Source organism: Sander vitreus, chromosome 21, assembly GCF_031162955.1.
Source record: "Sander vitreus isolate 19-12246 chromosome 21, sanVit1, whole genome shotgun sequence".
NCBI lineage: Eukaryota > Metazoa > Chordata > Actinopteri > Perciformes > Percidae > Sander > Sander vitreus.
Window position 1 is genome coordinate 9,826,243 of NC_135875.1, and position 11,161 is coordinate 9,837,403.

The 11,161-nt window shown below is 38.5% G+C and overlaps 1 protein-coding gene across 1 annotated transcript; it reads right to left on the minus strand.

Moving 5' to 3' along the window:
* Window positions 1–307: 307 nt before the first annotated feature.
* On the minus strand, window positions 308–10,587 carry adam9b (ADAM metallopeptidase domain 9b). Its single transcript, XM_078279323.1, has 22 exons — window positions 10,425–10,587; window positions 9,947–10,047; window positions 9,788–9,864; window positions 9,609–9,687; window positions 9,460–9,536; window positions 8,947–9,139; window positions 8,755–8,823; window positions 8,427–8,498; window positions 8,135–8,304; window positions 7,907–7,997; window positions 6,800–6,927; window positions 5,935–6,106; window positions 5,437–5,526; window positions 5,109–5,310; window positions 4,761–4,869; window positions 2,530–2,710; window positions 2,280–2,366; window positions 2,066–2,171; window positions 1,309–1,450; window positions 1,096–1,195; window positions 888–925; window positions 308–772 (listed from the first exon to the last, which is right to left on the minus strand). Exons 1-22 carry the CDS (start codon window positions 10,489–10,491, stop codon window positions 649–651), a joined length of 2,475 nt encoding a protein of 824 aa, XP_078135449.1. The 5' UTR covers window positions 10,492–10,587; the 3' UTR covers window positions 308–648.
* Window positions 10,588–11,161: the final 574 nt, after the last annotated feature.

Here is an 11,161-nt window from a genome sequence, read left to right on the forward strand (position 1 = left end):
GTGAAATCGGGACATGCAAGTCCCCTACCTATGGTCCCTAAAGATGATCTTTTCCCGAGAGCATTATATTAATGGGGTGTCAGTAATTCATTCTCTAGGCAGGTAGAGCAGTGATACATGCATCTAGTGTCAAAAGCAAGGAAAGATAATTTTTACTTTAGGGCCATTTCCACATTTTCTTGCTTCATGCATAGTTATGCCACTAGTTTTTGCCTTATAGTGAAACGAAAGAGGGCTACACAGACACGTTACTACTGTTCCAAGAAACACACATGCACTTACAATTAAAAAAAAAAATTGGAACCCATTGCCTGATACATTTCTTTATTACAATTGACATCCATTAACATATTTTTAAACAGACATTTTTTAATTTTTAAAAATATGATTAAGAAATACTTAGCGCATGTATTTCCAATGAGTATTTCCAATAAGTGATGAACAGGAATCTAATAAAACACATATTCCAATAAGTATATACATACTCCTATACCAGCCTTATCCACCATGTTACTACAGTCAACAGCCAGTCTATTGTGAGTGTATTGTTATCACAGTGTTTTAAAAGTGTCTCTTCATATAGTGTCAAGCTCAAGTAAACTCCATACATTCACAATACAAATTAAAACATTTTGTATAAAAATAAAATCAACATGGTAGCTGCCTGGGTGGGATTGGTTTCGGTACTCCAGGGCCCTGTTTAGGAGCTGGGGGTTGTGCAGGGGCAGTGCTTGTTTCTGCATTCCAATAATCCAGTTCTCCATACCTGAAACTGACAGGTTTGTGCAAATTGGGTTAAACTGCTTATACAGGTTTGCTTGTGCATTTAAATCCTTAATCTGAATCTGTGTGTGAGGGAGTTCAGTTCAATAAAAAAAAGTTCATACCCAGAAATTGGAACTGAAGTAGCCGGTGGATATTCAGGCTGGAATTAAAAGGAAAAAACAACTTAAAATCTGCAAAGCTGAACATGTACCTCTTTTGATTGATTTACCCCTTTCCTTTTGTTTGACAATTTTCAGGTAATAAAAATAAAAAAAATTGCACTGCCTTCCCTGCAAGTGATGATCATTAAGAAAAACAACAACTATTTACCACATTAGAAGGAGCCTGTAATGGAGGTTGGGTTGTGGTACTTTTCTGAACATTGCTGTTTGATTGCCCGTTTGTATTTCCATTTCTAGCATTATGTGACCTGTAAAAGCAGAAAGCTTATGAATAGTAAGGATATTTTAATCAAAATATAAAACACTGCAACTGTACTCTTTAAAATATATCGTTCTATTTTTAATGTGAGGTAAGGTTTACTTGAGGCGGCTGGCGAGGCTTCCTTTTAGACATGGGTCAAGTGTGTCTCTCCTGAAAACGTAGAGCAGCACCAAAATGAGAAGGACCAGAACAGGAACCACCAACAGGAAGAAGATCAACAGACCGTTCCTGAGGGAGTAGTCTGAGGGCGAAAAGGTCATGTGTGAAAAAGAAAGAGTATGTTAAATAAAGTATATTTAAAAACTTAAAACTAAATACATCAGGAGGCCAGCCAGTGTGCGTAAAAGACAACTTAGATTCACCATATATATCTAATGCTAGTATAACAGCTAAAATTATCTGGCTTCTTCTAGTTCATTATGAGAAGCATCGCATTCTGAGAAGACACTTAACAGTGAATGAACACATTGTTTCTGGTTTCTGATGATATACAGTTGGGGAAATGGACAGTTTGGCATAATACATTTTCAATATTATTAAAATGATCCAAGACAAAAACACATTTAGGTCTGGGTGCTACAACAACAGATGCAATAAGAAACCACTGCTACCACGGTTATGCCAGCAGAAGACAGAATGATTAATGTATGAGTAATATGAAGCCTAATAAAGGACTACTGTATTAGATTACGGTGTATCTAGTGATGCATTTGCAGAACTTCATGGCTGATTTCCACATTTTGCCCCCATTAGAGCTTATGAGTTTGCATTAGGTGAACTGTACAAAGTAGAGTGCCTTTGACTTTTGGTGTACTATATCTTGAAATGTAAATGAATAAAATAAATTTAAACCTACCTATCTGAGCAGGACCACTGTCTATGCTGCCACCTCGCCCCGACTTGTCACAGTTAGGTGGGGCCCACCCGTTTTCACAGTGGCAGTGCCCTTGGTCATTACATACCTGAAGAAAACATTATAACCACTAAATCAGACTTGTCATTATTTGCTGGTAATTGAGCAAAAAAAAAAAAATAAATAAATAAAAAAGTAAAAGACAATTCCAAATCACCCCTCGGCTGTTGCAGGTGGTCTGGGCACCACAGATCAAGTTGGGCAGCAGATTAGAAGCATTCACACACTGAAAGTCTATGCAGGTCTGAGAGAGAAGACTTATAACTTAATGATGCAATCAAAATGAATCGTTAGGCATCATTATTTCCACTTTCACAATGACGGTACTGTCCTGGAACAAGTATAATCACATTCCTGGTTACATTCTCTTTGGCGTGTCCATTTCTTAAAATAGTTTGTCTGCTTACCTTTCCTTTATCACAAGGGCTGCCAGGCTTAACATAGCCAGGATCTCTCACATCTGTGCCGAGGTTGAAGTTTGCATTAATACACTTTGACCCTTGGACTATTTGGATACTGACTTGGGCACCAGGAGGGGGATTGTTGACGTCCACGTTTACACACTGCAACTTTCCACACATGGAGTTTCTGCAGTGCATCAGAACACAGTCAGTTCCCACAGTTGTTAATGAGTTAAATGTTGGGGGGATAAAGCAAATCCATCTTTAAACTTACAAAATAAAGTTGCATCTCATCATTTTGTCTAAAATGACCATCCTACGTATAATAAACTGGAAGGCTTTCTACAACTGTGATAAAACAAACTTAAAGAAAAGGACATTGGATATTACATGGATTTGCCAAGCCAAATTCTATTTAGAGGACGGATGATCAGATTTTTGGCCAGATGATCATAAGAATAATATAATAATCTACATCATCTTTACTCGTGTGTGTGTGTGTGTGTGTGTGTGTGTGTGTGTGTGTGTGTGTGTATATTTTATACAGTCAGGTCCATAAATATTGGGACATCGACACAGTTCTAATCTTTTTGGCTCTATACACCACCACAATGGAGTTGAAATGAAACGAACAAGATGTGCTTTAACTGCAGACTTTCAGCTTTAATTTGAGGGTATTTACATCCAAATCAGGTGAACGGTGTAGGAATTACAACAGTTTGTATATGTGCCTCCCACTTTTTAAGGGACCAAAAGTAATGGGACAGATTAACAATCATAAATCAAACTTTCACTTTTTAATACTTGGTTGCAAATCCTTTGCATTCAATTACAGCCTGAAGTCTGGAACGCATAGACATCACCAGACGCTGGGTTTCATCCCTGGTGATGCTCTGCCAGGCCTCTACTGCAACTGTCTTCAGTTCCTGCTTGTTCTTGGGGCATTTTCCCTTCAGTTTTGTCTTCAGCAAGTGAAATGCATGCTCAATCGGATTCAGGTCAGGTGATTGACTTGGCCATTGCATAACATTCCACTTCTTTCCCTTAAAAAAACTCTTTGGTTGCTTTCGCAGTATGCTTCGGGTCATCGTCCATCTGCACTGTGAAGCGCCGTCTAATGAGTTCTGAAGCATTTGGCTGAATATGAGCAGATAATATTGCCCGAAACACTTCAGAATTCATCCTGCTGCTTTTGTCAGCAGTCACATCATCAATAAATACAAGAGAACCAGTTCCATTGGCAGCCATACATGCCCACGCCATGACACTACCACCACCATACTTCACTGATGAGGTGGTATGCTTTGGATCATGAGCAGTTCCTTTCCTTGTCCATACTCTTCTCTTCCCATCACTCTGGTACAAGTTGATCTTTGTCTCATCTGTCCATAGGATGTTGTTCCAGAAATGTGAAGGCTTTTTAGATGTTGTTTGGCAAACTCTAATCTGGCCTTCCTGTTTTTTGAGGCTCACCAATGGTTTACATCTTGTAGTGAACCCTCTGTATTCACTCTGGTGAAGTCTTCTCTTGATTGTTGACTTTGACACACATACACCTACCTCCTGGAGAGTGTTCTTGATCTGGCCAACTGTTGTGAAGGGTGTTTTCTTCACCAGGGAAAGTATTCTTCGGTCATCCTCCACAGTTGTTTTCCGTGGTCTTCCGGGTCTTTTTGGTGTTGCTGAGCTCACCGGTGCGTTCTTTCTTTTTAAGAATGTTCCAAACAGTTGATTTGGCCACACCTAATGTTTTTTGCTATCTCTCTGATGGGTTTGTTTAGATTTTTCAGCCTAATGATGGCTTGCTTCACTGATAGTGACAGCTCTTTGGATCTCATATTGAGAGTTGACAGCAACAGATTCCAAATGTAAATAGCACAATTGAAATGAACTCTGGACCTTTTATCTGCTCCTTGTAAATGGGATAATGAGGGAATAACACACACCTGGCCATGGAACAGCTGAGCAGCCAATTGTCCCATTACTTTTGGTCCCTTAAAAAGTGGGAGGCACATATACAAACTGTTGTAATTCCTACACCGTTCACCTGATTTGGATGTAAATACCCTCAAATTAAAGCTGAAAGTCTGCAGTTAAAGCACATCTTGTTCGTTTCATTTCAACTCCATTGTGGTGGTGTATAGAGCCAAAAAGATTAGAATTGTGTCGATGTCCCAATATTTATGGACCTGACTGTATATATATCCATTCAATTATTAAAAAAGTATTGTACTTACGCTACACTACATGGGATAAGGTTTTTGCCATTCATTCCACAGTTTCCAAATTCGTTTCCCTTCATATTTGCAGTCGTAAAACAAATATCCGCTGCCTTTGTTGCTGGATCTGCCCAAGATAAAATATGAATGCCAAGAGAAGTGAATTAACATTTTGCCACGGGGGCTGATGTATTCTTGACTGGATTACCCATAGTTAGAGTTTTACACAAACAAATCAGAAGTTACATGTTTGACTGGCACAGGGTATAACTCGCAGCCAAAAATGATGTCATTGATGACAAACCTCATAGTTCTTGGGGTTTATTTACCTGCAAAAGACTTTGTATCAAGTATTATTGAATGTACCTGGTGCAAAGAGATGATTGCACTGGAAATCGTATGTCTGGCATTGGCCCTCATAGCAGTACGCAGCAGCCTGACGGTCTTCACAGGGCAGGCCGTCCATGACATAGAAGTTTCTGGGACAGAATGCAGTCGTCCCGTTACAGTATTCAGGAAGATCGCAGGTGTTGACGGACTCTCTGCATGGAGTTCCAGATACTCTGATCTGAAACAAAAAATAATCACATATTTTACATGTGCAAAGAATGTTTTACCAAGTACAGTTGATTTCCTCTATTCAGTGCATTCATAAGCTACATGACTCTGATCTTAAGACCAACATAATCCTGACCTGACAGTTTTCACAGCAGCCACCCTGAGCACAGGCAGACCCGCGTGTAAATGTGCAGGTGGCAGCATCACAGCATTTATTGTTGCATTCCTGTATACAACAGAACAAAAGAAAAACTGCTCACCACCACATTAAAAAAAAGTACAAGAATGTAACTTTTTTTATTCAAATGTCAGTGAGGTTGTAACATGACAATGTGTCTAGTGTCTGTAAAGCTGAAAGCAAAATGTGTCTGTGTTCTTCTTGATTTACAAAGAAAGTGATTACAACTCTTAACATCATTCATTTGCAAATGTCAAAATTGAAAAGTTAATTACAAAGATATTCTCTACAACTCAACCACATAAGTGTTTCCAAAAACGACGACAGAAATAAATAAAATAATTGTGAAAACTACTATCAGTTACATTACAGTAAAATAACCCTTTGAAAAATACTTATCCAATACAATTATGTTGAGTGTGTGTGTGTGAGTTTATCTGGCAGGCAGGACTCTACCTCAGGTTTGCCACAGTCACACTGCTCTCCATTGTCCAGCCGGCCATTGCCACATACAGCAATACCAACCACATCTGATGGGGCTGGCGGGTTTTTCAGACACAAGCCTCCTCCACGAAGGATCAGCGTCTCAAAGTGTTGTTGACTGCAGTTGCTGAAAGTGGTGGAACCACTACGGAGTAGCAGTGCAAACCATTCATGAAAATATCCAATTGGACAGGCCTCACATCACTAAATCTTTGACCATTGAGCAGAGGACGTTTTTCGTATTCAAAGTTAACATTAACTTGTAGTTTTTTTACATGACGTAGCAGTTTGTGAGCCTATACAAAAACACAACCAAATTATATTAATTAAGTATGAAGCCACCAAAGTCCCAAAAGATGGTAAAAAAAAAAAACTTTCATGGACATTGAGAGCTGCGTAGCAAACAATATCAGCACAAAGTGCACATACTGTTAAATAACATTAGGCTACATGATCTCTATCCTACCTGATAGAGAAAAGTTAAACATTTAAAAGATAATTTATTTGTTTGTTATTATCCCAAGATGAATGGAGTGCATATGCAACTGTAGTTGCATAGGCTATAATTATATCAGAAGCATATTGCGCTTGGCAGGTTAAATCCTGTACAGTAAGTTCATGGACCAACTTAATTGAAAACATAAAAAAAAAAAAAATCATCTGCTAGATTTTCACATAAGACTTTTTTATTTTCAGGGCAGAAAAGCAGCCTGTAAGGCACTGTGGCAGGCACAGATAATACTATACTCTGTATATATTTACCACACCAACATTTTTAACTATTGCTGTTTGATTTCATGACAAGGGGTAAATAAATATTCTGTGGAAGATATGTTACCTAGCACCAGCTGCCATGATGCAGCTTCCTACACTGCAGCAGTTCGCAGTATCGTGATTCATGCCCAGGTTATGGCCCATCTCATGGGCCACCACAGTGGATGCAAAAGAGAGGCCGTTGTCGCTGAACTGTGAAAACACACATTCTCTTAAGTTAATATACCTAAATATATGATCAGGAAATAAAAACCTCAGTTATTCAGTCATATAAAAAAATATATGGCTACACATGAATCTTCCATTAAAAAAAAGAAAAGAAGGAGCACTTTTCAGTTACAATGAAAGAGATTTCACTTGATTTGTATTACTCATCTACTGTTGAATCAGGATATTCGAGGACAAAATCTGGCACTAAAGGATGTTTGTTGGATGTTGAACGTGTAAATTGGATATAGATTGGATAGTTATATGAAGAAAATCTATTTAATTTAATTTAATAGGGGAAAGAATGGCAGCACATGTTCAATTATATTATTTGATTGAATTTTGCACACAAGTATACTATTTTTGTCGATTAGAATGTAAATATAATTCACTGAACATGTCGGAAACTAAAGTCAGATGTTACATAAATTGTCAAAACTTACCTACGATACATTTAACTTACCTAAAAAAAGTATTATTCCAGTCAGAGTGACTTCCAATGTATATTAAAACATTGTAAGGCATCAAAATGCAAAAGGATCTAAGTAATTCAATGATCCAAACAAAGTTGCCTGGTCATGGTGTTTCATAAGACCTTTTTCAAGTCTTAATTCAATTCAATGAGGCGTGGTTGGCCTTAACGTTTCAATAACAATGTTGCCAAAACATCAAAATATAATTTGTCCAAATATTCAGACATACAATAAACAGTAATATGAACATTAACATGACATTAAGATTGACTTATTGATATTAATTATATATATTGTGTGTGTGTGCGTGTGTGTAGTTTAGGTCTTACTAGTTTTAACTCCTTTGTTATTTAGAGCATGTGAGAATGAGCTGCACTTATATAGCCTACCATAAATAATGCAGAGAGTATCAGTTTCAGCTCAAACACTCATGCAGCCAATGCACTAAGTAGTCAGCTGGTGTTAGAAGTTAAAAAGAGAGTTAAACTAACCACGTTGATCCCTCCAGAAGTCGTAGCGGAGCAGACTGTGCCCACGAAGGCCATACCCAATATACTTCCACCGTATGGCTTGGGCAGCCCACTGGTAAACAAGTGGAGATAAGAGATAAGTCACAAACTTGACTCTACATTTTAAAATGATTCCCACTATGTGGCCATCGATGTAATCTGAGGTCATCATATAACTAAAGAAACAAACAAAGAAAACATGTTACTTACACAATGAGCTGACCAATGTCATGCCTGATCTTTGGTAACAGTACAGTCTTCCTCCACTTGACAAACATCCCCAACACATCTCCTGCAGAGCCCTCCACATTAAAGGGATTAACATCCTTAAAAATCACCAGGCCCACCAGCACCACACGGATATTCAGCTGCTTGTAATACTAGAATACAACAGAAAACAAAAGCAGCAGATTATAAAGCATAACACAGCACTATCACAAAACAATATTAGAATTAAAATTAAGCATACATACTTTCTTTCACAAACAACTTAAAATCTCACCGCATCGAGTAGATTGGCCATTTGCACCATTTCCTCTTGTACCGCTGTCTCATTTTGTTTCTTATAAATGTACTGTAAATACAATTATAGAAGATTATTTCGTAACAGTTATTGCTACTTTTGGCACTATATTCCACAGCATTGGAAAATCACTGCAACATTTGAGAGGGAAAAGCACATTCCTAACTAACTTTTACAGGCTGATTTGTCAATATAAGTATGGTAAAAGTGCTCATTTGCTTGCATCTAGTCTAAAAACCAAACCTGTTGCAGCCAATTCATTCTCACTTACATACCAGTGAATTAAGAAACGGATATACTCACTCACCCTGAGATGATCAACAACCAGCACCAACTCCACATAACTGGTTTCAGGTAAATTGCTACTGCGCTTCCTCTGTTGAAACAACAAACAGTATGACAACAGAATGAAATCAGTCCCTTAGACCCTCAGCCACTTTCACGTTACAAAAAATTGTTTCTAAATATAAATTCAAGTGAACGTAATGAGCATCCTAACCCGCAGCAGTGAAGTCAGCGATTTTCCAGGCTCAAAGGGTTCGTGGCTTTGAGATGATGCAGCCTCACCGACGACCCCACAAGTGACGGGCTCGGACTGAATGTCCTTCAGCAGGTACAGAAGGTGCTCGTTGGTAGCAGACTGTGGCACAGGCTCAAGTCCATAGGTCTCATTTCGAAGGAGGATTACACCCCTACAGAGAAGTGCATAGCAGATACACAATTAGATACATTCTTTCAGTTTGTGTCAAAGCCTGGGTGTGGCACTGCATTCCACCACCCTGGCATTATATGGCTGGCCCATCATACTGAGGAACAAAGGCACACATATTGATCACGACCTGTACAAGCAAGCTGTTAGAAAACAAGCAAAAAGTATCAATGCAGACTCTCAACACCCTCTCTTTCCTGAATATGAACTTCTGCCATCAGGAAGAGGATTCCGTGTGCCGAGATGTAAAACAAACAGAGCTCAAAAGGAACGAACTAGAAACAGCAAGAGAGATGGTCAAACCTGAGGCCCGAGCATGTGCTGAGCGCGACCACTGAATCCTCATATCCCTCCACTTCTCCATGGTAATAGCAATGCACCTGGAAAAAGAAAAATAGGTTCAACGGTTGAAGTTCAGCCAAATAAAACAAGTTGAGCAAGTGTTGACTTACATGCTGTTTTGGATATGATGGCTTGTGGTTACCAGCGGCGTCAAGTGAATACTGAACAAAGTTTGGGTGTAAAAAGTCTCTGACAAGAAGAGGAGAAAAGACATATGGGATATTTCATCTGTAGGATTAAAAATAACAATAATGTCAGTTACATTAAATGAAGTCCTAACTGTACATACCTGTTCTTTTTTAGATGAAGGAGGTGCTTCCTGTTGTTTATGTTGAATGCATATGATATTGTCTCCTCTCCATATTTCTGAAATGGATAAAAACAAGAAAGCATTCTTGATGTTGTCATATTAAAAGGGACAAGGATTTAATCAGGGTTGTTTACCTACCTCCTGTGACGGTCTATTGATGGTCCTTGTATATCTCTGGATCACCTGAGGACTTACAATGGAGTACTTCGAGAGTTGTAATGGAAGCCCATTGAAAATGTCTGGAAGAAAGGTGATCATACAGAGAAAATGTAAAAATTGAGGTCTTCTGTGGTTAACTAATGCTGTTTCTTCTCAGGACATAAAGCACACACAAATAAATTAACCACATACAAAAAAGGGAAATTAATTGTGACATATTGAGGTCTTTGTATTGGGAGTTACTGTATTCTTAGGAACCTCTTTGTCCTTTTAAAATAGAAAAACTGTTGATCATAGCCTACACAATGAAATATCTTGTGTAGACCACAAGCAGGCTTGATTGCAAAAAAAAAAAACTCTCAAAAAGTCCAACCATTGTTGTCGTTGTTTACAAAAGACGATACACTCTTTTTTTCGAAAGACTACACAACTCAGATCAGCTGTAGGCCTACCTCACCTATGTTGTCAATCCCAGAAATGTAACACAGCAAAAAAACAGCGAATACGATGTATTTTCGGATCATGGTTAAAGTATTAAGTTTGATTTCCCAATTCGGCCTACGGTATGCCTACTATTAATGACTGCAAAGTTCTTGTGTCTTTGTTTCCTTGTGCTGGTCAGGTGTGTCATGATGGGCGTGGCTAACGACAGGCGAGCTACGCGGCTTGAAGTACAAAGGTGTCTTCTTCTTCTTCAGGATTTTACGGTAGTTGGTGTTAATCGCCTCGCCATCTATTATTTTATCTGATTACAACTTTTTAATAAGACTGGTGTTTTTCAAAAATGTTAACATATTTTTCTTCCATTTCACGGTGTCGTGCCAAGGTACTTAACAGCAGTAGAAAACAGCAGACATCTCCATATTATCTCAGGTTGTTCACTGTGACCTGATAAAGACAGAGACTAACACACATGAGGACAGGACAGACACTTTGCAAGTTAGGGGAGGGGATACACATTATATCAGGTGAAATACAGCCTGATATTTTGTGTATCCACTCTGTAACTTTTGCTAGAAAACAGCAGACATCTCCATATTATCCCATGTTGTTTATTGTGACCTGGTAAAGACAAAATAACACACACGATGACAGGACAGACCCTTTGCATGTTAGGGGAGGGGATACACATTATATCAAGAAAAAAACGGCCTGATATTTTGTGTATCCCCTATGTAACTTTTGCTAGAAAAC